Source organism: Ictalurus furcatus, chromosome 25 (genome assembly GCF_023375685.1).
Source record: "Ictalurus furcatus strain D&B chromosome 25, Billie_1.0, whole genome shotgun sequence".
NCBI lineage: Eukaryota > Metazoa > Chordata > Actinopteri > Siluriformes > Ictaluridae > Ictalurus > Ictalurus furcatus.
The window spans coordinates 13187236-13213900 of NC_071279.1; the positions used below are offsets into that span (position 1 = coordinate 13187236).

The window sequence follows — 26665 nt, forward strand, 5'->3', positions numbered from 1 at the left end:
CGTAGGTTTGTAACAAAAAGCCCCGCCTCTGGTCTTCATTGGCTGACAGCGGTAGACCAATCACAACAGACTGGGACATCTGACCATACGGAGCAGAGTATGCTCTCTGAAAGGAGGAGATTAGAGTGAATCATTTAGAACGGATCATTTAATGAGTCGTTTGTGACACTGGGGGGAAAAAAGGTAATACTGCAGTTCAAATTATGAGCACATTAAAGTGTTTTTTGATCTTGGATGCATGTAAATCTTTTGTATGAGAGCTTTAAAACAAAATTAGGCACGTTTCGAAACCATAATAGGTGCACTTTAAAAACTGCTGAACTTTAAAATGATATTTTTCTTATATATATATATATATATATATAAAATATATATTTTTTAAAAAGACTTTACAGGAAGAAATAGATAGCTAAAATATGACACACAAAACTGCAGACTTTTAAAAAAAATTTTATTTATTACTTTATTATTAAGTTTTTCACTTACATGACAAATATAATGAACATAATAAGATATAAATATAGTATAATTCTAGCAAAAAGAATGTAGTATAATCCTAACAAAAAATACAATCACATCTCTTTAAATGTATTTCCATATAAGTCCAATTCCAATTTTTTCCATTTGTTAGTCAGGTTTAATTCATTCCTGTTGTTTTTTTCTCTTCTGATATTCGTGCCACCATTTTTTTCCATTCGCCAGCCTGCGTCCCGTTCCCTCCCATGTCCATGAGCTCAGCCAATTAGCCGACCAAGTTATAAGTTATTTCGGCTCGTACTGATTTACGAGAACGGTCAAGAGTGCCTACGCTGTCCTGTTTTTTTTTTTTCTAATGAGCGCCCATGAGATTTTCAGCTGCCCTTCATTACTGGTGTTAGCACTGTATCTCTAGCCGTGTTAGCTGCTCAGGAGTTTGATTCCGTTATCTACGTGCATTCATTATGTACGTTTCTACGAAGGTGTTTCATCCTAAGCAAAACTACGTAATAAAAATGTATCTCTTTTATTTGTTATGTAAAACCAGCTACTCAAACAGTTCAGTGCTTTATACAGATTGTTTCATACAAGTCTGGGAGGAACGTCGTTAATTCTGTGTACAACTTCGTGCCCTATAATCGATTTGCCAGTACGAAATGACTCCATCTTGGATAAACGATACCACTGGCTGCACTGGATGCTTACCAGATTCCGCCATGTTTTCCGTCCCGAACAGACTGAGATGGGAGCGAGTGGAGTGAAGAGGCATCGGGGCGTGTCTGTAAAAAAAAAGACTGACAGGAGGCCCATGTAAACCCAGACAAGCACTTCGCACCAAATTTGCAGTTTCTTTAAGGAAAATCAGTCTGTGTGAATTTCAGCGTAATATTTTAACGGGAGGGTTTTTGTTTTCTTGTGGCCTAGATTGCTGACTTCCAGCAGCTCATAGAGGAGCAGAAGAAGCTTTTGATTTCTCTGAAGCAGCAGAATCAGCAACACCAGCTGCAGAAATTGCAGGTGAGAAGTTCCATACACTTCCATACACTGATGTACACTTGCATTATAAATAAATAAATAAATAAATAAATAAAAATAACATAAAAAGGGGGCAGTAGTGGCTTAGCGGTTAAGGATCTGGGTTACTGATCTGAAGGTCTCAAGCCTCAGCACTGCCACTGTTGGGCCCTTGAGCAAGGCCCGTAACCCTCTCTGCTCCACGGGCGCTGTATCATGGCTGACCCTGCACTCTGACCCCTAACATGCTGGGGTATGCGAAGAAAAGAATTTCACTCTGCTGTAATGTATATGTGACCAATAAAGTCTCATATATCTTCTCATACACACCCGTATCACCAAAGACAAGTGTCTTCTGAGAAACACTTTAGATGTGTGTGTGTGTGTGTGTGTGTGCGCAGACGTCCACTACAGCACCTAGTCCACTGCAGGCTGAGCTGTCAGAGCTTCAGGCCTCTTTATTTTCAACCCAGCTGGAGCTGCAGAGCGTCCAAAGAGCCCAGCGCCAGGCCCAGAGAAGAGAGGATGAGCTGGCACGTGCCAACCAGTACCTCCTCGCCGATCTCCAGGAGGTGCAGCACCATCGCCGGGAATCCAAGAAACACAATCAGGCGAGGACTGAAAAAGCAAAGTTATCTGTGTGTGTGTGTGTGTGTGTGTGTGTGTGTGTGTGTGTGTAAGATTAAAGGAATTTGTCATTCACCCATAGGAGCTGCTTGCGGCTCTGCAGAGAGTGCGCTCGGACCTAGAGCAGATGGAAGAGAAGTGGAAGGAGGGAGAGGGAGACAAGGAGAGAGAGGTGGAGGACAGAGAGAGAACCATCAGGGAGCTGAAGACCAGGCTGCAGCACAAAGAGCATCTGCTACATGTGAGCACACGTTAGGCATAACTAAGCAGTAGTCAGATTGGACTTGTTTTCTCACTGGTTTGTTTGTCAGGGATGAGTAAAAGTCAGCAGAATATATGTGTGATGGGATTTTGTAGGGAACATAAGATGGCTAGCTATAACCCAATTTTATTCACGCGTGCACTGTTGAGGAACGATTTATGCGTCTTAATTCTACAAATCGTTCGCAGGACTACACTGAACTGTTGGATGGGCAGAAAGAACCAGCCGGAAACAGAGACATCCTCGTCCACAAGCTCAAGCTGCGCATTCAGGAGAGAGACCGAGCCCTGGAGGTATACGCCTGCGCACAAACATACAGGTTAATGACGGTTTTCTGCTAGTCCGGGTGACAAAATAATAAAAACGTGTCCTTTTCTCAAGCGTGCGGTAGACGAGAGATTTGTGTGTGTGGAGCAGAAGGAGGCCGAGGTGCGCAAGCTGCAGCTGCTCCTCCGAGAGAAAGAGAGGGACCTGCAGAAACTGCGCTGTGTGCTGTCCAACAACGAGGAGACCATTATGGTATTATTAACACACGCACACACACACACTCTTGTGTACACAGATTTAACTATATACAGTAGTGTGTCAATGTGCTATATGTTTGTTTTGTTTTGAATTAGAGTTTGGAGGTGTTGGTTCGAGGTAAATCTGTAGAGCTGGAGCAGGTGAGTGAAGCGTGGAGAGGCAGTCAGCGTGTCCAGCGTGAGTGTGAGGACAGACACATGCGCAGCATGAGAGAGAGAGACACACTCATCAGCCAGCTCCAGACAACACTACACACACGCACTAAAGAGGCTGAGGTAAAGACTGGATTTATTTCAATCTCAACAATATATACAGTAATGTGAAAAAATAAATACACCCCATGGAAATTGTCTGCTTTTTTTGACATATTTGGACGAGCAAACATTTGATCCTCTTTGAAACAGTGTCTATTAATAAAGTTGATATACTTGGACAAACCCACGAGGAAAATTAGCTTTTTCAATCATTTATTCAACAGAAATATTAATAGATTAATAGATCTTCTGTGGAAAAAGTAAGTACACCCTTTGCCTCAGAAGCTGACATTGCCCCCTGTAGGCGTTTGGCATAATTGTCCACCAGGCTTGCTGGAATTTTTGACCACTCTTCCATGTTTGAGGGTTTTCTTGCATCTCCTGCCCGTTTCAAATCCCCCCGCAACATTTCAGTGGGATTCAAATCTGGGCTTTGACTAGGCCGTTCCATAACCCTCCATTTCTTCTTTTTGAGCCGTTCCTTGGTGGATTTGTTAGTGTGCTTAGGATCATTATCCTGTTGAAAGATCCACTTTCAGTTCAACTTCAAATTTCGGACAGGTGGCCTCGCATTATCTTCAAGCACTCTTTGATATGATGCAGAATTCACAGCTGAATCAATGAATGAAAGCTGTCCAGTCCCTCAGGAAGCGAAGCAACCCCAAACCATAACGTTTCCACCACCGTGCTTCACAGGTGGTATGAGGTGCTTCTCATGAAAAGCTGTCTTTGGCCTGCGACAAACATGTCAGCTGTTACCGTGGCCAAAAACTCTATCTTTGATTCGTCTGTCCAGAGCACATTATTCCAAAAGGCCTGGTCTTTGCCTATATGCTCATTGACAAACTGTAGTCTTGTTCTAATGTTCCTTTTAGACAGCAAAGGCTTTTTCCTGGCACGCCTCCCATGCAGGTCAAATATGTGCAGTCTCTTTCTGATTGTAGGAGCATGCACTTTGACACCAACAGTTGCAAGACTTACTATTAGATCCAGTGATTAAAATTTTGGGGTTCTTGGAGACTTCCTTTTGCATCAGATGTTCTGCTCTTGGGCTGAATTTGCTGGGACGGCCAGTGTGTGTGTGTATGTGTGCTTTCTTAGTTATTGGAGTAATTGTCTCTCATTTTCTCTTGCAGGAGTTAACAGCTGCTCTCCTCAGTAAGGTGCCACTGAGCTCCAGTGAGGTCGTGGAGAAACTGAAAGGTCGGCTGCAGATGAAGGAGCATCTTTTCCAGGAGCTTCTGGCGGAGAACAGCCGACAGACACAGGAGCACAACACACACATCCAGGAGCTGCTTAATGCCATCCGCACCAGGGAGCAGTATATCAAGGTGATACACCATCATAGACTTCTTGTTTTAGAATTGTAATAGCATGGGGGGAAAAAAAAGACTTAAAACATCATCAGTCCTGAAAGTAGACAAAGAAAACCCAACTAAACAAATGAATCAAAAATATTATACTTGGTCATTTATTTATTGAGGGAAAATGATCCAATATTACATATCTGTGAGTGGAAAAAGTATGTGAATCTCTAGGATTAGCAGTTAATCTGAAGGTCAAATTAGAGTCAGGTGTTTTCAATCAATGGGATGACAATCAGTGAGCTCTCTGTTTTATTTAAAGAACAGGGATCTATCAACGTCTGATCTGTAATAGCCCTCAAAGGTCACAAATGAACTTCTAAGCAACTAAAGGCCTCTCTCACATTGGCTAATGTTAATGTTCACGAGTCCACCATCAGGAGAACACTGAACAACAATGGTGTACATGGAAGGGTTGTAAGGGGAAAGTCACTGCTCTCCAAAAAGAACGCTGCTGCCCGTCTGCAGTTTGCTAAAGATCACGTGGACAAGCCAGAAGACTATTAGAAAAATGTTTTGTGGATAGGTGAGACCAAAATACAACTTTTTGGTTTAAATGAGAAAGGAAAACACTGGAGAAAATGTTGGAGAAAGCAAAAAAAAAGAATATATATATATATATATATATATATATATATATATATATATATATATATATATATATATATATATGCACGTGTGTGTATATATATACATACAGTGGTACTTGAAAGTATATATAATATATGTATGTCCATGGTATCTCACAATAAACCATATTCATGTTCATAAATATCATTTTTACACATTTCAAGTACACAATCATGTACTTCAATAAAAAAAATACATTTTCTTAGAGAAATGAGAACGAACATATCCCAAAACAGACCTAAAGGTTAAGCATAAGACTGTAGAGGTACATTCAGATGATGCTCCCTGAACCTTCACTCCATTTCCCAGGATTCAGCAGAGCGTGCGGGTCAGGTGATGTCGGAGCAGACGGAGCGCCTACAGGAGCTGTGCAGGCAGATTGTGTCAGCAGGAAGCAGATCACTGAGTACATTAAAACCCCCTGAAGATGCACAGATCCTTCAGGAGGAGCTTCAGCTGGTGCTTACCAAAGAGCGGGAGGCACGGAGGGAGCTGTCCATCCTGCGCTCCACCTTAGCAAACAACCAGGAGCAGCTCCAGGCCCAGACTGCACATCTGGGCACTTTGAACCACACGGTCAGCACTGGCATCTAATCCAGTACCTGCCTATAACCACATAGCACTTAGAGGCCAGTACAGTTAAGGTTCAAACCGAAAAGTATTATCCCTAGGAGTAAACACAAGGAGCTGGGACTATGATCGGAGAACCACAGTGTAAACACAGTCCCCATTCCCAAAATTAGAAAGTCAGTATTATTCAATTAACTACCTACATGATGACATATATATATTTAATTATTAGACAATATACAGGAGTGGACAAATAATTAGCCGTGGACAAGCGGCTCGTATAACCGGGTAATTAGACAGTTAAGTGCGTTTGTACACAACAAACAAGTATACCCATAATCTTCATCCACTCATAAGAAAACAGTTTATCTCCCCAGTTTGTTCTCGCCAATTCCCACCCACTAGTTATCACATGACAACGACCAACGACCGTATTTTGAAATAAGATCAAATTCTAAAAATGTAAATATTATATCCAAATAATTTGACTTGCAATATGAGGAGAGCACACTAGAGCTCAAAACACTGGCCAGGGGTTTCGTAACTTTTTTGTCAAGGTTGCAAATGCAATATTCTGCATTAAAAAGAAACTTTATCAGGACTCCTGAAAAGTGATTGCTCTATTGTCGAGAGATCGTGAGTTCGAAATACGGACGATGCCACAGCCATCCGGTGGCCAGGAGTCTAGAGAGCAAAATTGGACCATGGGTGCTAGGGATCTTGTTTCTCTCTCTCTCTCTCTCTCTCTCTCTCTCTCTCTCTCTTCTGTCAATCAGAGAGGCACTAGACAATTGTGGCTTCTGTGAGCTCATGTATGCAGAAGAGGGTGATTAACACTTTCCTCTGAGTGTCTTGCGCTGCCCTGCAGTTTGAAAAGATGGCTTCATGTGTCTTGGAGGAAGAAAGTATTTCCCCCACTAACTGGTGTTGGTCGTTGTCATGTGATAGCTAGTGGGTGGGAATTGGCGAGAACAAATAGGGGAGATAAACTGTTTTCTTAATGAGTGGATAAAGATTATGGGTATACTTGTTTGTTGTGTATAAACACACTAAACTATCTAATTACCCGGTTATACATTATTATGTATACTGGTCTCCAAGCAACCAAAACATAGTCCTGGTCTGCACACTTCCCCGATGACCTAGCCAATAAATGTCCACATCTGAACAGATAAACATATCATGTACGGCTTGGACCTCTACACTATGCTGCATGTTTGTTCATCTTTCTTTAACAGAGTAAACCCAAGCATCCGGTATCCATGGAGACGGAGCAGGCAGCCAGCTCATACACTGATACCGGAGGTGGGCATGAGGACACTCACCAGTTTGGGCTATAACATCTCCTATACTTACATTTTCCAGTGATTGTATGTTATCCTGCCTCGATAGTTTGTAGTCGTTATATACGCTGCAAAGACGACACGTGACGCATGTTCTGAGATTCCTTGCATAACTAACCTGAATAACTGTTGTTATGTAAATGTTTATGGCGATGATGCCTAGCACACGTTTAATTTTGCACGACGTGATCTTTGATACATTGAATATTCATGGACTTAAATGATTTTTTATTTTATTTATTAATGTAAATCTGTTGTCCTTTATGTTGCAGTCATTTTTCAAGTTGTATATTTATTTCACATTTACTCAAGTATAGAATTATAGGGCTACATTCAAATGTACTCCATTTTGTTTCTCAGTTATTATTCAGTATGAGCAGTGAGTTATATAGTTTCATAGTATGAAATTAATAGTGTGGATTTTTGCAATCATCACCGAACTATCGTTGGTGATTCATTATTCTAACGATCCAGCCTTGTAATGAGGAGAGCTGTACAAACGAGCAACTTAGACGTGACGTATGAACGTAACATTCTTTTAAAACTTGTTTGTGAACTTGTGTATTAGTCAGATTCAGCCTTTAATGTAGTGACTGGTACCTGGCGTGAGCTTGTGCATGTGAAATAACAGAAACTGTTGTTGTGTGCATGTCTGACTGTGAATCATTTACGGGGCGAAGAACTTTTCATACAAAGGAAAATTGTTTCTGTGTTAGAAATCAACGTTTTAATACTAATGTATTCAATACCCGTGGCTCTGCTTTGTGATACGACTTTTGTCATTCGGAAAAATCACATCTGTGTACACTTGCTCATCTTTTAAGTCACGTTTTGAGAAAACCATCTTACGTCTACTTTGACCTTTTTCCCAGCATAAACTGAAAACAGGCATTGTAATAAATATCTGTGATTTTTATCATAAATGGACCAAAGGTGCGAAATCTATTTTGAAATCCTTACCTGAACTTTTTTTCTCCCTATATACACACACACATACACACACTGTATGGGCAAAAGTTTGTGGACATCTGACCGTAACACTCGTACGTGCCTTAGTCCCCCCCCCCAACAGCATGGCTGTGGGGATTTGTGCTCATTCAGCTATAAGATCATTAGTGAGGACAGACGCTGATGTTAGTTGAGGAGGTCTAAGGTACAGTCGGCGTTCCAGTTCATCCCAAAGGTGTTCAGTGGGGTTGAGGTCAGGACACTCGAGTTCTTCCAGTACAACATTAACACACCATGTCTTCATGGAGCTCGCTTTCTGAACAGGGTATCATCATGCTGGAACAGGTTTGGGCCTCTTAGTTGGAAAGCAGTGAAGGGAAACTGTAAAGCTACAGCATACAAAGACGTTCTATACATTCTATGCTTTCAACTTTGTGGTTACAGTTTGGGGAAGAACCACACATGGAAGTGATGGTAAGGTGTCCAGATACTTTTGGCCATATAGTGCACCCTCATGTTTTCCACAGTCACAAGCACAATCTATTAATTACCCCAATAAACTACACTGGAAACAGTAATGTAAACCATTAGCCAATACTACTACTACTACTACTACTAATAATAATAATAATAATAATTATTATTATTATACACAAATAATCAGAAGTAAATTTATTTATATAGCACCATTCTCAAGATCACTTTACAAGCCTAACATCAGTAAAATTAGAAGCAAAGTTTCTCGAACCCTTGCTCACTTTTCCACTGCAAAAGAAACTAGCAACATGGGTTAAGTTCCCAGAAGCAAAAAGGATTCTTGTAGGTATTTTTTTTTTTTTTTTTGGTCTGTCACATCATTTGTACAACCACCGGTGTCATAAATTAATATCGAAACATAATCATCTTGAGAATTTGAGCTATGCTTCTCTTAAGTGATTAAAAAAACAAAAAAACATTCATGATCTCATTTATTTACAGAAATTTCTCCGACTCTATCCCGGCTGTAACTGTGTAGGAGAAGTAGCAGGGATTTTCTTCCCTCGGTAGCACAGAACAATTATTACTATCATTAGCTGCACTCCAAAAAGCAAAAATCTTTTCAAGTGAAAATATCTTACTATAATATAGTCCAATGTGTCTAGTATTTCCTATTATAAGACTACAGTAAACCTAATCTAAGATTATTAAATCTATGTCTAGACATTCCAAGCTTGAAAGGTTTTGTTTTATTGGCAGATAGTTCTGATATTTTTTTTAATCATTTATTTCTAGAAAGAAGATGAAAAACAAATGTAGCTTGAAATGAGTAAAAGAAATAGGTTCAGTAATCTTATAACTGATTTATAGTAATCTTATCATAGTAAATAGTAAATAAATATGATTTAAGATATTTTCACACACTAAGATGCCTTTTTATTTGAGTGCATGTGAACGATACAGATACTAACAATACTAAAAGCACAATGCGTCATTCTTTCCAGTTTTCCAGTACCACATTCCACATATTGGTTTAGATTTGTTTTTGTGGAATATCAGGAGAGGAATCTTCTCATCAGGAAATATCTTGCTTCTATTTCCTCTTCCTTCCTGCCAGTCTGTAATGGGCCAGATCTGGCTTTAGCCAGGGTTTTAGTAACTTGTGTGGTCTTCAGTGGGTGTGTTGAATGGACGGTGGGCTTCATAGTTCAAGGAAAAGGACAAACCCTGGTGGATCATGTTATCCTGTCTCCATGGTGATAAACACCAGTAGTTTCTGTATAAGCATGTGTGAGCATGTGTGTGTGCTAACCATGTCACACTGTCCTTCCAGACTCCACTTCAGATGAAGAAGAGGAGGAAGATGATGGCAATAGTGAATTTGCAGAGAGCACTGGAGAAGAGGAGCGCTGCAAAGCAACAGCACAGGCTTTAGCCGACACGCAGGTAGAACCCACAAACACCTTAACAGTGAGCTGAAGGTCAGTCCTTACTGTACGTCTGATCATCGCTCCCTGTTTAAGTCTGTCTTGTGTAGATCAGAACTTGTGGATAGATTTTTAGTTCCATAAATGTTACAGTGTTGTACAGTACATGTGGTAGGTTATCTTTCCACTCCTCGTCTATTTTAATCTCACAAGCCGGCTTTCGCTGGAACTTTGCATTACTTTTACAAGCAGAGGTTTTTGACTGACAGTACAAAACAAAACAAACAAACAAAAAGCCATTTTATCAAGCAAAAACATCTTCAATATAGTCGAATTGATCTAGTATTTCCTGTTATAATATTATACTATTATTCATGAATTCATCTGTTTATTTCTATACAGAAGCAACATTATCTGCAGAAAATTGAAAGCTCACTATAAGTAAAAAAACGAAATGTCTAGAATAATGTTATAATCTTCTATTTGGTTTATAGTAATCTTATAAAAGGAAATAGATCAATCGGATTATATTCAAGATGCAATCCACGGTCATGTTTGTTTGCCTAGTCTCTGAATTTGAACAACATATTAATTAAGATCTACGCAAATTATTTCTCTGGGATTAACGAAGAAGAATGGTGTTTAAAGTAGGTTAACTGTCCTCATCTTTGCTCATAACGTTTTTCTGTTGCAAGTGATTGTATCGGATTTGTAAATTTTCTAAGTTGTTAGTTAGCGGGGGAAAATCTCAACTTACAAAGCTGTTAAAAAAAAAACCAAAAGCTACATATTAGAGATGCACCGATACTAAATTCCTCAGCCGATATGATAAGCGATTATTCAGAGCGATATCGGCCGATACCGATAACCGATACCAATAGTCCTGCCTTTTATACCTTCTTTTAAATGAATAATAATTACTTCCACAATTCTGAAGGAAATGCACATAAAAACTTTATTCTCTCCATTTGAGAAAGTTGTTTCACAGTAACTGGTCTCATAAACAGAAAACACATTACTCACATTAACATGAACACATGAACTCAATTCTGAAGATTAAAGTAAGATTATTAATTTATTGAATGTTATTAATTCATATTAACATTGACTGAATTGTAAAAAACCTCCTGTTAGTCTCACATTCACTCACCACAAACAAAAGCATTTCTACTTCATCACTGAACATCAAACTGGTAAAATTTAATATCAACTTTTATATATTAACATTAACTGGATATGAAATATGCTACTCTACAAATATATTTTTCTGTGCAATATATACTTTTTGTCAACTCATCTTCATTTAAATCTTTCACCGGTGTACTGGCCCTTTAATTCAGCGTGAGCAGTGCAGCAAAAAATAAATTTAGACTCGACGCTGAAACTCCCGCTTCACTGCTGCAGCGTCCGGTGTAAAATTTTAGCAGTGCAGAGATTACAGACATTACACACTGCAGTTTTGTCGTCATTCCACACAAGAGACATCATCTTTACACACAGCACGTAATCCATGTGTTTTCCCGCCCTCTTTTGATTGACAGGATATCATCGACCCTGATAATTGGATGTTCTTAAATATGCCTTAAAAATTGCCTTAATCGGTATCCGCCGATACATTGGTGCATCTCTACTACATATCAAGTAAAATCAAACTTTGAAGGGAAACCAGAAGGGAATTTCTATTTAGCATTGACTGTGTGTGTGTGTGTGTGTGTGTGTGTGTGTGTGTGTGTGTGTGTGCTGCCATATTGCTGTGACGTCAGGTTTGTTTATGTCAGAAAACTCGGGTGTAAGGTGAATGTTGCCAGAGTTTCCGACTTGGAATATCAAGTTGATTGGCGATTCCATTGCACTTTTCCGCGTCAGAATTCCGAGTACAGTGGGTTGCAGCGTTATCCAATCGGCCAATCATGTGGCAGCTACAGTTGTCATGCAAATACAGGTCAAGAGCTTCAGTTAATATTCACATCAAACAGCAGAACAGGGACAAAATTGTGATCTCTGTGACTTTGAAGATTGGAAAAACATCACATGGTCTTTGTGTGTACCAGTGTTCCTAATAAAGTGGATGGTGAATGTATATGCAGATAGCAGATCACAATACTGGAGCTTATGGTCGTCTAGGTATAGAAACATCTGATCCTGAGACACCTGTCCATCCAGTGAATCATTCTATCTTCTAACATTACAGGGCTACACGCATCCTGGAGGACCCATGCTACCTCAGACTCCTGCAGAGGTGGAGGGCCAGGGGCTGGCTGAGGTGAAACTGTTAGTGGAACAGAAGCAGGCGGTGGAGCGAGAACTGTGGGAACTAAAGGCCCAGCTGGAGAAGGCCGGCTTCACCTCTTTCTCTCAGATGAGGTGTGTGTGCATCCACATCGATTAAACATGTGTTGTCTAATGATCACCATCATCCCAATGCAAAACGATGTGGCGTGTTATTGTAGGAAAGCATTGCTTAGCCTCCGTTTGGAGAACGAAGAGCTCCGAAGCTCAGTGGGAACAAGCGAGGCAGACGAAGAAACACACAGACGCTCAGACAAGCAGAGAGGAAGAGGAGTGCAGTGGCAGCCTGAACCCTGTGAGGGCAAGAAGAGATGCAGCAGAGTGCTTTGTCTCGACTCGGGAGCACAGCTTTCCTACTCTACACAGGTAGACGTCCCTCAGAGACCTGTTTATGTCACAAATTATACACAAGTGTGTATTATCCATGCTAACTGACTGGTCACTTACAAGATGAAATTTCTGTAGGTCTTAATGCTAGGTTCAATTATGTTAGATTTTAATGATCTGTAATTATTATTGTTATTTTTACTAAAATAAGAAAGCTCACAGGTTCAAGTTATTATATTGATATGTGTTGAGTTTACCAGTTTCCTCTCTGCTCCTTGTTGTGCTCTGGTCTGGGGCCCAGTGTGTGGAAACCATACAAAATCATTTTGAAATGGCTCTTAAAGGGGAAAATACAGTGAAGGGGAAATAAGTTTTGGGACACTTTTGTTTTTGTTGTTTATAGTAATATACTTCCAGTGCATATATGCACTACAAATGTACACACAGTGCTTATACACTGTGCTTATAAATATGAACAAAAAAGTGGTGTGTTCATAAGCATACAAAACAAAGATATGTTTAAAAAAAAATTTTTTTTCAAAATTGACAGGGGAAAGTGTTGAGATTAGGATTATGATGATACCGCTTGAAGTACCATGGAAATGGTTTTGGACCTCAATTCCACATGGACGTTCTCGCTGTGGTTGCTGGGACTACGGTTGCTGCTGTGGCCTTAGGACTGCAATTACCACATATAGTTTTGTACAGTTCACCTTTAGTGAACAGTGGACTAGTTCAACAAACAGACTTCATGTTAAAACCATAATGAACTTTCCTTTACTTTCACACTATCCGTTGTTACCCAGAAGAGGACGTGTTCCCTTCTGAGTCTGGTTCCTCTCAAGGTTTCTTCCTCATAGCATCTTAGGGAGTTTTTCCTCACCACCGTCACCACCGGCTCGCTCAATAGGGATAAATTCACACATTTAAAATCTGTATCCTGTGTTTATATGTTTCTATAAAGATGCTTTAGGACAATGTCCATTGTTAAAAGCACTATACGAATCAAATTGAATTGAATTGAGATGTTTACGATAAGAAGTAATGAACTTTTTGCAGCATTGTGGTTCAATTCAGGCCACTCCTCTTGGTAAATCGTCGTCAGTTCCTCAATGTTACGAGGCTCCTGCTGATAGACTCATAAATTTTTAAATCCTCAATGAACTTTCATGATATTCAAGTCAGGGGATTAGTGAGGCCATGCAAGGCCTTCTTGAGTTATTTTGGTTGTATGTCGGTTGGTCATTGTTTTGTTGAAACGTCCAAGTTCTCCCGAGATTCAGTTCCTTGGCTGATGAGATTAAATTCTCCCCTAACGTCCCGGTGCATCGCTCCATTCATGTTTCCTACAGTGGGATGTAATGCCTCAGTGCCGTCTGCAGAGAAGCAGCCCCATATCATAGGAATGGATATAACTGCTTATTGTTCTGTCTGTAACTGCTGTTCCTGCTGCTTTCAGGTGGTCCTACAACCTTTTTTCTAGTGACTGCTGTCTTTCTTCCTACTTTCCTTATCATTAGTTGGAGAGTGTGTTGTGAAATTTTGCATGGTGCACCTGTCCAGGTGCCTGTCTGCCTATCATCAAGCAAGTTTTACTGCCAGGGATGTTTAAGGTCTTTGCTATGGCTCGACAATCCATTCGGGTTTTTTTAATAATGTTGCAAACTTTAGGAAGCCTCTTCACCCTCACCATAATTGCTACTTGTTGTGTAAAATCCAACAAGTAGCCTTCCCAACCATCCTTCCCAACCAATGAAAATATCTTTTATAATGACGCCAGGTGCAATTTGCTGGACTACTTAGTTCCCCTCATTGTAGCCAATGTCAAGTCAAGGCTTGAAAATTGGAAAACATTATTGGAGGACACAGATAGTGTTTTCTGGTGTTTCCTTCTAATAGTTGGTGTAATATGTGATTTTTTTTTGTGTCTGTATGTGGACCTGAAGCCAGTGCAGCAAAAGCTGCAGGAGAGACTAAATCCAGTGGTGTCGAAATCCAGCACGCAGACCCAAGCAGAAAGGCTCAGCGACTCCAGAGAACAACTCGGTAAATGTTTTCTATAACTGTTAGACTAATATTAGTTGATATGCTATACAAAACAGTGCAATTTGAACTTAACTTTTACTGACATACCCTCCCCCTCCCCCCAACCCCCCAGCAGAGACACCAGTGCAGCACAACAGTAAGCAGGTACAGGTGGACCTTCAGGATCTGGGCTACGAGACGTGCGGCCGCAGTGAGAATGAGGCAGAAAGAGACGACACCAGCAGCCCAGGTCTCTTTACTCGTTCTTCCTTTTGTTAATCTTGTTTGAGTCAAGTCGAGTGGGTTTTACTGCCATACCTCTATATAACTCGTGTATATTGGAATGAAATGTTACACGGCATGTTACATGGGATTACAGTGTGAGAGTGCACAATGTACAATACATGTTCACTAGAGCCAACCAATGCAAACAATTGTCTGTAAACTGTAGTCTGGAGAAAGTGTATAGAGAACAATGGAGAAAAGCAGCAAGATTAGTAAATAGTCAAAAGTGTCTCATGAGCAGCATTATATCCCAGTGTGCAGTGATTATTTATTTTTTGAAGGGTTTGATTAGACCAGGTTTGTGTTAGGAGGCAGCACTGTGTTGAGTAATCTTTTTGCCTCATGGAGGCATGAAGACTAGTGGTGGTGCCAGAGATGCTCTGGAACCTTCTAGTAGATTGCAGGAAGGTGAAGAGTCCATGAGTGGGGTGGGAGGGAGCATGCACAATGCTGGTGGGCTTACAGATGTAGCATTTGTGGTAAGAGATTTCAATGGTGGGAAAAAGAGAACACGATGATCTTCTCAGCTATTCTCACAATTCACTGCAGAATCTAGCAGTCTGAGACTTTCCAGTTTACCAAACGTACCAGACAGAGCGCTACTGTAGAAGGTGGTGAGGATGATAGGGGAGCTGAGGGGAGCTGCTGGGCTTTCTCAGCTAGGCAGTTAGTGTTATGGGTCCAGCCGAGGTTCTCCGTGATGTGCACACCAAGGAACTTGGAGCTTTTGACTCTCTCTACAGTTGAGTGGTGATTAAAACGTTGATACAAGGCTCTGGGTTACTGATCAGAAGGGTTCAAGCCCCAGCACCGCCAAGCTGCGTCTTTTGGGCCCTTGAGCAAGGCCCTTAACCCTCTCTGCTATCACTGTTGACCCTGCACTCTGACCCCAGCTTCATAACAAGCTGGGATATTGCGAAAAAAGAATTTCACTGTGCTGTAATATATATGTGAAAAATAAAGGCTTATACTTTACTTTACATCAAAGTTGAATGTAAAGAATTTATTATTTCACACAGAATGTTTATGTAAAAAATGCATATAAAATTCAGTAGAGTGAATGACTGTTTTAGGTGTTGGTTAGAGGGGTAACTGTCATGGCTGTGTGCTGACACTAGGGAGCGCATGAACCTAATCAATGATTTACAGAATGCTCTAATACATGCCAGGAATAATCAGCTCAGTTTTAGAGTTTCTGATATATCTGGAGTAGATATAGGTTCCTGACATTAGTTCCTCCATCCCTGTACAGAATTTGATGATCTCGAGCTGTGCACATCTCTCTCGTGCCGAGATGGCGCGTCTCAGTGGTGGTCTGGTCTGGATTCGGCGGACCGAGCAGGAGGTGATGATGAGTGTCTTCAGCAGCAGGTGGAGGATCTGCAGGTGCAGCTCTCTCGTTCCCAGGCTCTGGTGCTCAGCCTGCAGTCTCGCCTTCAGGACGCCACTCCAAACTCCACCCCCCGAAAGTCGAACCGGGACAACAGGGAGCTGCGAGAGCTGGTGACCCGTGTATCGTCTCTGGAGGAACAGCTGAGGAAAGGCAAAGGTCATGCTGAGGAGGAGGCCAAGAGCACTACTAGGACTGGGTGTGTAACAGATGCTTACATGCAGGCTTATGGTATACGTTTGTATTACCGTTGCTGGGTGTAATGATTAAGTGTTTGAAAGCTTTTAGTTCACATGTTCAAGCAAACATTTGATCATCTTTGAAACGGTGCCTATTAATGAAGTTGATATACTTGAAAAAAACCACAAGGAAAACGAGCTTTTTCAATCATTTATTCAACAGAAATATCAATAGATGTGATATTCTTCTGTGGAAAAAAGTAAGTACACCCTTGGCCTCAGAAGCTAGTATTGCCCCCTTTAGCAGAAATAACTTCTGGTAGGCGTTTTGCATAATTGTCCACCAGGCTTGCAGGGATTTTTGACCACTGGGGTGTACTTATTTTTTCACATGACCTATATCTATCTATCTATCTATCTATCTATCTATATATATATATATATATATATATATATATGTATATATATATGTCTGTCATTATTTCTGTTATATTTAGCCTTAAAAAACATGTTCCGATATATTGCATTTTCATTTGAGCATTTCTCAAACATTTGTTTCACAGGATAATAAAGTTTGAGAATTATTGAGTGATAATTTAAAATCGAGCTATAACAAATTTTCCATTTTCGGCCAGTTGTAGTAGCAGTTGTATTACACAAGCAGCTGTTCCCCATTTTTTGTCATTTTTACATTGATTTTGCGATAGTGAAAAGGCTCTATTTGGTAAAGCGAGTGTTGCTGTATTGATATGAGCGATATGAAACAGTAACGAGATTCAGCTGCTTATCCAGACCTCCCAATGCTTCAGCTGACCAATTACAGTCCCATACACCAAAGAGCTGCGTAATAACTGTATATATAATATAGAAACCCACACAGTTGCACACAAAACCACACTCTTTACAGCATACTACTCAGATGGATGAATTTAGAACTGAATGCTTGATGGAAGAGTTCACCAACAATCAACTGTAGCTTCCAAACATGTTTGTTCAGATGAATGAGTATTGACCTGACTCTTGGATCTAAAGCTGGTTCTATAAAATTGAGAATTCAGTCACTAAATTGAGAACTGAGTCACTGAAGGGAGAACTGAGTAATTAAATTGAGAACTGAGTCACTGTAGTGAGAACCGAGTCATTAAATCGATAACTGAGTCACTGAAGTTAGAACTGAGTAATTAAATCAAGAACTGAGTCACTGTAGTGAGAACCGAGTCATTAAATAGAGAGCTGAGTAATTGAAGTGAGAACCGAGTCATTAAATCGAGAACTGAGTCACTGAAGTGAGAACCAAGTCATTAAATCGAGAACTGAGTCACTGAAGTTAGAACTGAGTCACTAAATCGAGAACTGAGTCACTGAGGTGAGGACCAAGTCATTAAATCGAGAACTGAGTCACTGAGGTGAGGACCGAGTCATTAAATCGAGAACTGAGTCACTGAAGTGAGAATTGAGTCACTGAAGTGAGAAATGAGTCACTAAATTGTGAACTGAGTCACTAAATTGGGAACTGAGTCACTGAATCAAGTACTGTCACTGAAGTCAGAACTGAGCTTGACTGAATTGACAACTAAATAACTGAATAGAGAACTGAATCATTAATTAAGAACAGAGTCACTTGATTAAGAACTGAATGATTAATTAAGAACAGAGTCACTGGATTACGAACAGATTCACTTGATTAGGAACAGAGTCACTTGATTAAGAACAGAGTCACTTGATTAAGAAGTGAGTCACTAGATTGAGAACTAAATCACTACATTAAAAACTGATTCACTTGAGTCACTGACAGTAGGTTTGGGGAAGGTGTTGAATCATCCACACAGGTCACAAAAGTTTTTTTACTTTAATTGTAATAACCTATTTTAATCTGCTTATTAATGAAGTTCTTTATTTATTTATAACATGCTTTATATTCTTTCTCTGTTTATTGTAGGAAGTTTGACACACTGATCCAGGCTCAAGCCCGCGAGCTCTCTCACTTGAGGCAACGAATGCGTGAGGGTCGGAGTGTCTGTCACATCCTCACACAGCACCTGGGAGACACCACCAAGTCCTTCGAGGAGCTGCTGCGGGACAATGACATCGACTACTACATGGGCCAGAGCTTCAGAGATCAGCTCGCCCAGAGCTCAGCACTGGCCCAGAGAGTCGGAGCCAAGATCAGCAGCCGTGAGTGTGCGCGCGCACACACACACACACACACACACACACAAGCATAATGCATTACCGCACTCTGTTTATCAGAATGAAAATCTTAATTTTTTTTAACACAGGGGACTATTCTGAAATACCAGATGACAAGACAGGTCATGAACTGCTTGCGATCCGGTGAGTTCTACAACTACATACACCCTGAGATCTTTAGGTTACTCCGGTTCTCTGATAACAGGAGTGATGTATCTCACTATGAGAGCCACCTCCGGTGTGATCGATCTTCGAAGCACCAATAACACCACGTCTGTCTGTTGACAGACCAATCACAGCCATGATAAGGGTGTCCCGGCTCCCTAATATACTGCTGATGGTCCCTTTAATCTCATGATATCTATTCTCTGTGCAACTGCAAGGAGGGAAGTGTGGTGAGATACCTCACTCCTGTTATCAGAGAACCAGGGTTACGTAAGTAATCTAAAGTTCTCTTTCAGACATTCGTTCGATATCTCACTATGGGATATAGACAACTCTCGTATTGCAGACATGCTGTCCGGAGCAGACCAGCCAATTGACTCAGTGATGCGTATAAATCTATGTACACAGACAAATCCCAATCTATTCCACCACTATTTGTTTTTAAACTCACACTTACTACCGAATGAGCCAATGATGGCTCCGTAGCATCCAGCCTATAAAATCGGACAATAGTGTGAGGCGATGCCCAATCTCCCGCTGCACAAATGTCCTGGATTGAAATATCCTTGAATAGCACCCGAGAAGTGGCCATGCCTCGGGTAGAATGGGCCCTCGGACCCTCTGGAGGTTGCAAACCCATGTTATTATAACATAATATGATGGCTTCTACCACCCAGTGAGACAGGCACTGGCGTGAAATAGGTTTACCGCATGTGAATCAGCCCATGAGACAAAAAGGTTTTTACTTTTCTTAAGTGCTTTCTTTTTGTCCATATAATGACGTAAAGCACGAACCGGGCACAAGCAGTGAAGCCACTCCTCCTCCGATGAGGAAAAAGGCGGTGGATCAAAAGCTAGATATGCAGGCGAGAGCTGATTCACCTTAGGCACGAATGCTGGATTGGTCTTGAACGTTTCTCCAAAGCGAAGCGCATGCATGTGTCGTGTACCGACAAAGCATGAAAGCAGCCTTCAGTGAAACGAGCTTTAAGTCAATACTCTCTAAAGGCTCAAAAGGGGGCTGGGAAAGTGTGCTCAAAACTACAGACAGATCCTATGGTGGAATCAGTGGTTTAGAACCCGTTTAAACGCCACGCACCTTTCGTAAACCTGCATACAAGCTGGTGCTGACCCATTGTATTAGTATGAACCCCTACATGGCATGCAGATATTGCAGCAAGATAAACCTTAATGGTAGAGAAGGCAGTGCCTTCATCCAAAAGTTCATGCAGAAAACATAACACAATACTATGGAACAATGCGTCTTTCCACACACCATTGTTCAAATATACTCCATTTCCGATCGTATGGATCGTTTCATTCACCCTCGGTGGCAAGCCCGAAACGCTGGCCCAGAGCGCTACTTTGTCTGAGGCGGGGTGAAAAATCTCCCCTCGTGCTTGCGATAGAAGATCCATGCGCAACAGGAGAGGCCAGGGCTGGTCGTATGAGCTGAATTATCTCCGTTAGTCATAAGTTCCCCAGCCAATTTGGGGCGATCAGTATTACTGAGTGACCGCTTTCCCTTACTCTTCTTAGAGTTGGTACGATCAGACTCAGTGGAGGAAACGCATAAAGCAGTACGTTTGGCCGCAGGTGCGCTAGAGCATGCACACCCATAGGCATACCATCCCTCACCAGAGAGAATAGAGGGCAGTGAATGTTTTCGTGCGATGTGAAGAGATATACGGCAGCTTGGCCAAACCGCTCCAACAACTGGCTCACTACCTGAGGGTAGAGAGTCCATTCTCCATACAGAGGATTCCCTTTGTACAGAAGGTCTGCTTTCACATTCATCAGGCCCGGGATGTGCGTCGCCCACAATGAACGATAGTGCCTCATACCCTACGCAATCATTTTCCATGCCAGGTTTTTTAGCTGAGGAGAGCCTGTGCCCAGTGACGATTTATATAAGCCACCACCGTCGTGTTGTCTGATCTGATCAAAACATTGTTTTACAATGTTTCAATGCGAGAAACACTGTTAACAGTCCTAGGAAGTTTATGTGTGCCGTCTGTAGCGATTTCCCTTTTGCTATTCTGCCCTCGCACATTGCACCACATCCTGTGAGCGACACATCCGATGTCACCACCTGTCTCAGAGTCCCCGATTCGAGAAACCACTGATCTCTCAGTAACAGAGAGCACGCATGCAGAGTGATGATACAATCGCTTTTCTATTGAGGTGGCGTTCTGGACACAAGCACGGCGCCGCTGTCCAGCGCTGAAACTGTCTCATTTGCAACAGTCCCAACGGAATGACCGAGACCGTCGAGGCCATCAGCCCCAGAAGACGCAAGTATAGTCTGAATGGGACCTTCTCCTAGCCCCTTTCTGAAAAAGGGATAAACAGCTGTGAATTGACCTGATGCGCTCCTCCAATAGAAACGCTTGGTACAGATCTGAGTTCAGTCTGAGACCTAGGGAAATGATCTCCTGTGTGGCCACCAAACAACTTTTTGTCTTGTTTATTTTGAAGCCTAGGCTCACTAAATGAGACACCACAACCTTTGTATGAATCTCCGCCTGTTGCCGTGATCGAGCACAGGGGAGAAGATAAGCCAAATAAGTCCAAATACGCTGACACTCTGAGACCCACTATTCTCAGTGGTGTTAGAGTCTCTTTGACACATTTGCTGAACACTTCTCAAAAGGAACCGTCAAAAATTCATAGGCTGTGCCTCAATAGGCAAACCTGAGGAATTTTCTGTGTGCCGGGTAAATGTGGAAATATGTAAACCAGTCTTTGGGACGAATAAAGTGAGATAGCACTTTGAGTGTGAGCATTTTGAACTTGTCCTGTCTGTACGTCTTCGTCCGCCTCTCCCTCGTCCTCTAACAGATGAGTGATAGCCTCATCATCATCCTCCTCCTCCTCGCCTACACCAGCTAAGGTCTTCAGTCCAAAGAGGGGAGGCAGCTCAGGGGAGACTTCGTCCATTAGTTTGCCCCAACTGCATGACACAGGAGGCTGTTTTGTCTCCTTCTCCATGGGCAACGGAGAAAGGCAGGGCTCTCCGCACTCTTCTCTCCAACACCCTTGACGGGAAGAGAGTACAGTAGGGACAACACTCTGGGTTCACAAGTGCTGCCTGAGCATGTTTCGCCCCCTGGCATGCGATGCACAGGGGATGGGAATCCTTGCCCGAAATCATAGCACGGACGCAAGGCTTCTTTCACCTTCACTCCACCGCTTGCAGAACTAGCGTAAGAGACAACCTAAACTCACCACAACGTGCCACTTAGGAAGAAACAGATACCTTTAACAGCTATGGGAGAGAATTCGACATAACACGTTAACTCTCTTAAAGCATCCCAAGCAAATAAAAAGGCTATTCACTGTAACAGTGAATAAACCCACTCGCAAAAGCAGTCGCATTCAGCGACGTACCATGAAAGCTCGTCTATGAACTGTTAAACAACTATTTTAGTGGGTCTTGCTGAGGATAGCTTCCAGTACGATCTTCATGGGGAAGACAACGATACTAAGAAAGGGATCTTCAGCAGCGTTTTATGTATTAGCTGGGCGGGACTCCCCTATCACGGCTGTGATTGGTCTGTCAACTGACAGACGTGGTGTTATTGGTGCTTCCAGAATCGGTCACACTCAAGGCGGTTCCCATAGTGAGACACCGAACGAATGTTTGAACGAAAACCACAAAAACACATACATGCTCATACAGGTACACATTCACACACAAACAAGTGTTTATTATGTCCCTTCAGCATCAGGGTAGCTTCTTGATCGCTTTCTGGCTTCTCTGGCATATTGTTTGTTTGTTTGTTTGTTTGTTTGTTTGTTTGTTGCCAATATTCGAACAATATTTGAAACCATGAGCATGATTTGTTTTGCGCTCGGGCAACATTAATTGTACACACTCAAAGTGACTTTGCTTTTGAATGGATTTGCTTCCAACAGTTAAAATATCACGCGTTTGGCTTTGGGAAGTTCTGTAACACCACACAATACGGTATAAACTCATACTACAAATTCTTTTCACTCGCTCTGTTCCATCTTTTCTGTTCTGTTCGCATCTCAGCTGGTGATGGGTACAGTGACACTGCTTTATGTGTTCACTGGTTAGTCACTCCTTCTTTATGTAATGCCCGGTGATGTCCGAGGGTTGATGCTTAGTGGAAAGATCACAGAGCCTTAAGGCACATCGCATTGACTCGTCTGGTCAGCCCGCAAAGGTTTCTCAATCTATCTTCACTGTGTGTATAGACACTCTGTGTATAGGACTGTATACTGGCTCAATAAGAGAAGACGGTGGTCAGTAGGAATTTGAACAGAATTGGGCTATAGATTAAAGGTACCCCCCCCCCCCCAGAGATGTTAGTCAATATTTAACCAGAAAAATCAGTGCTCAAATATTTATTCAGCTGTTTCGCTGAGCTAAGGGGTTAAAAAAAACCCTTTGTTTGCACTCAATATATTACATTAAGTACTAATAATAATAGTTAAAATTTCAAAGTGCTTGACATACACAAGAGTTGCTGGTCAAAACAATGCACTTATGATGAAGCGCATTAAATAGCCAATTTAAATCAAAAGCAAATGAAATCTACAGGGCTATGAGAATTACTATGAATTGTAAAATGTGTATTCTAAAAAAAGAACGAATAAAGGAAATATGTAATAATTTGTATTAATAATTTACATATATGTAATAAATATGTAATAATAATTTTATTTATTTATTTTTTTTTTCTATATTGTTCCGGGCTTGAAGGCTAACATTTGTTTTAAAGCACAACTGAAACATTTCTTCACACAACTGAACCTAATCTAACACATGGCTAATTTCAATAGTCTGAACAGACTGGCAGGAAAATCAAGCTAAGCAACTGCGTAAAAAAAAAAACACCAGAACAGGTTATACTTATATAATAATAATGTAACACACTTTGTAGCATTCTTTATAAGAGATCTTGTATCAAATCTAATAAAATGTCTGTCAATTTCTCCTTAGAATTCAAAGTTTTGAGTTGTTTTTGGTCATCTTTGCATTGTCTGCCATTTCAAAGGTATAATCTCTATATTACATTTACGACTTTTTGGCAGACGCCCTTATCCAGAGCGACTTAGATTTATCTCATTTATACATCTCAGCAATTGAGGATTAAGGGCCTTGCTCAAGGGCCCAACAGTGGTAGGTTGTTAGTGATGGGGCTTGAACTCCTGACCTTCTGATCAGTAACCCAGAGCCTTTAACCACTGAGCCACCACCGCCACTGTTCACCTTATTTGAACACTGCACAATGGACTTGTTTAATGCTGCTGAAATGTACTGTATGTTGTCTTCTGGTCTCTTTTACTCTCCTTATTTCTCTACTGATTTCATGCCAACAGTGACGTATCTCCGTAATGTGACCACTGATGCAACTCCAGGCACAGCTAAAGGTTGTGTTATAGGGATGAGCTACTTTATTGGCTAATTCTTTGCTCCTGACCCCTCCCATCTTGTCTAGTTGCCTTGGCAGCAGTGTCAGAACCCCAGGGACAGATGACCTCTATTTCCCCAGCCATGCATCTTGTATCATGTATGGCATAGACACATGGAGGTGGTGAGCTCTGTAGGGCTTGCTACGTTTTGTCTTTTTTTGGTGTGTGTGTGTGTGTGTGTGTGTGTGTGTGTCGGTGTAGGTTTGTGTAGTAGAGAGAGAGTGAAGGAGGGCGTAAGTGATGTTCTTCTGAATGAAACAGATGCATGAGATGAACATGTCAGTGCTGTGCTTCTACTATGCTGGCTCAGCTGGTTCTCTGTGGACTCTGGTCTTTGGAGCCATGACACAAATCATTAAACTCCTCCATATCTCAGCATCAGCTGAGACTCACATTGTGTGTGAGTGTGTGTGTGTGTGTGTGTGTGTGTGTGTGTGTGTGTGTGTGTGTGTGAGATCTACTGCCTGGGCTGGTTCTGCATCATCAATCAGAGCTGGGATTGTTGGCGTACGGGTGGCTGCTGATCTCATTTGCTCTGTGCACAAATCTGGCACACCAAATAAGCAAGATACAGGACTTCCGCACAAACAACAAGAGCACAGTGGATTCTTAGATAAAGTATTAGACTCCTGAGCATTTTCTTTTCTTTTTTTTTTTCTTTCTTTCTTTGATGCCTTCAGGTTGAAGTTACATTCTACAGACTGCTTGCTTATGTGTCCGACTTCAGCCGATAGCTGAGTTAAGGTTATGCTTTGCACTCTGGGAAATGAAACGAGAAGTTAAATGAGAAGCACAGAGAGATCAAAAGCATTATAGGACAGATGTTGAGCCAGATGTGTGGATGGACGTCATATTTCAGTGCCAGAACGTTCGTTTAGGTGGAGTCTGTTATTTGCATTGGTTTTATGTCCTTTTTTTGTGTGGTGCTTTTGTGTCCCCCTCGAGACCATTTTGCCACATGTTTGCTGCTACAGTTACACACACTCTTCTGGGATTAGGACGGTCTGTTGACTTAAGCACTAATCAGGTTAGATTATTAAACCTCACGAGAGAGTGAAATAGGTCAGAGGCAGCTCAACCAGAGAGAGAGAGAGAGAGAGAGAGAGAGAGAGAGAGAGAGAGAGAGAGAGAGACAGCGAGAGAGAGAGAAAAGAAGAGAGCAACTGCATTGCATAATGGCCAGATGAGTGAATACAGAGTATCAGGATTATTCTGGAGAGCAAGTGGATCTCTTTCTTGTCCTTCTTTTTGGTTATATTTTGTATGTACTTCTAACAGTCTGGGATTCCCGCTGTCGCTACTACAAGGATCAGCAAGGCTGAAATAATTTTCTTTAGCGAAGGAGTCTGTAAGAACTTCATAAAAGCTTCTTGGCCCATGTTTGGAGTTTGAGGTTCAGTTGAGTTTGACGGTTCATCAGGGTTTAAACAGATCATTTTTCTCCTTTCACTATAGCGCTCTGCTTCTGCACTGGGACCAGCCAATCCTAAAGCCACACATGGACACACAAAAACACACACATTCTTCATGCAAGACGTTTGTGGTGTTTAAGAGTTCATGGGGAATGATGTTCTGTTTTAAGAAGAGCCATTTAGGAACATCTTCCTCTGCTGGGACGTGTTATCTAAAGGATGAACGATCAACTAAATCCTTAGGACTGGAGATTTAAGCGAAAATCAAGTATAGACTGTACATCCTTTCCTGGATATAAATGAAGCCCAAACATCATTGTGCATAATCTAGGAATCTTGTGCTGCTTGTCTGGGAACAAAAGAAAGGAAGGGACGCTCATTCTCCGCTTGGCGTTCAGCTAATCAACAGCTAATCAGCGTCACACAGCCCCAGCACCAGGCTTCCTGTTCTGCGTGTTCCCATCATCTAATGGTTGAGTCACTTGAGCCCGGACCAGGAGACCATGGCCACGTTGTATCCCGGACACAAGGGTGCGCAGGCAGACAGATGGGCCAGGGCACCATGGCTCCGCTCTGGAGATCCATGCTGTCTAAGAGCAGCCCGCTGTACCGCAACTCACTCTTCTCCTTCTCTCTGTGGGAGAGGCGGGTGCAGGAGCGGGAGCTGGCACTGCTCAGAAAGCAGGTGGAGAGAGAGAGGAGGGCGCAGCAGCAGCACATAGAGAAGTAAGAGAAATAGGAGAAAGTACACTTAATTGAAAGTTTGTAGATGCGAGTAGGGTGGGATATTTTGTGTGTGTGTGTATGTGTGTGTGTGTGTGTGTGTGTGTGTGTGTGTGTGTGCGCGCCCACACGGTCAGCTCCTGAATTATTCGCACACTTTGTGAAAAAAATGAATGTATAACATGAATAACACATGCAATAAAAAGTGATATTGTGATATATTTTGATTTTAAAGGTATAAAGTTTGTGTGTAGTTTTATTTTAGCAAAGTTTTCTCAACTAGTGCAATTTTTCTTTTGCAAAATGATGCTTTAAAA

At 41.6% G+C, this 26665-nt stretch overlaps 1 protein-coding gene across 9 annotated transcripts in view; it reads left to right on the forward strand.

The window, feature by feature from the left end:
- pde4dip (phosphodiesterase 4D interacting protein) overlaps nucleotides 1–26665 on the forward strand; it is an 80025-nt gene that overhangs the window by 38025 nt on the left and 15335 nt on the right. For 7 of the 9 annotated variants that reach the window (XM_053614808.1, XM_053614806.1, XM_053614799.1 and 4 more), the window contains 17 exons: nucleotides 1402–1494; nucleotides 1893–2102; nucleotides 2201–2359; nucleotides 2569–2673; nucleotides 2762–2899; nucleotides 3001–3180; nucleotides 4296–4490; nucleotides 5463–5729; nucleotides 6962–7028; nucleotides 9825–9937; nucleotides 12110–12282; nucleotides 12369–12573; nucleotides 14481–14580; nucleotides 14693–14809; nucleotides 16097–16433; nucleotides 18353–18594; nucleotides 18693–18747. In XM_053614808.1, the coding sequence (XP_053470783.1) occupies nucleotides 1402–1494; nucleotides 1893–2102; nucleotides 2201–2359; nucleotides 2569–2673; nucleotides 2762–2899; nucleotides 3001–3180; nucleotides 4296–4490; nucleotides 5463–5729; nucleotides 6962–7028; nucleotides 9825–9937; nucleotides 12110–12282; nucleotides 12369–12573; nucleotides 14481–14580; nucleotides 14693–14809; nucleotides 16097–16433; nucleotides 18353–18594; nucleotides 18693–18747 (2756 nt within the window). The remainder of the gene's footprint in view (nucleotides 1–1401; nucleotides 1495–1892; nucleotides 2103–2200; nucleotides 2360–2568; nucleotides 2674–2761; nucleotides 2900–3000; nucleotides 3181–4295; nucleotides 4491–5462; nucleotides 5730–6961; nucleotides 7029–9824; nucleotides 9938–12109; nucleotides 12283–12368; nucleotides 12574–14480; nucleotides 14581–14692; nucleotides 14810–16096; nucleotides 16434–18352; nucleotides 18595–18692; nucleotides 18748–26665) is intronic. The other 2 variants (XM_053614802.1, XM_053614803.1) reach the window with 2 other exon arrangements.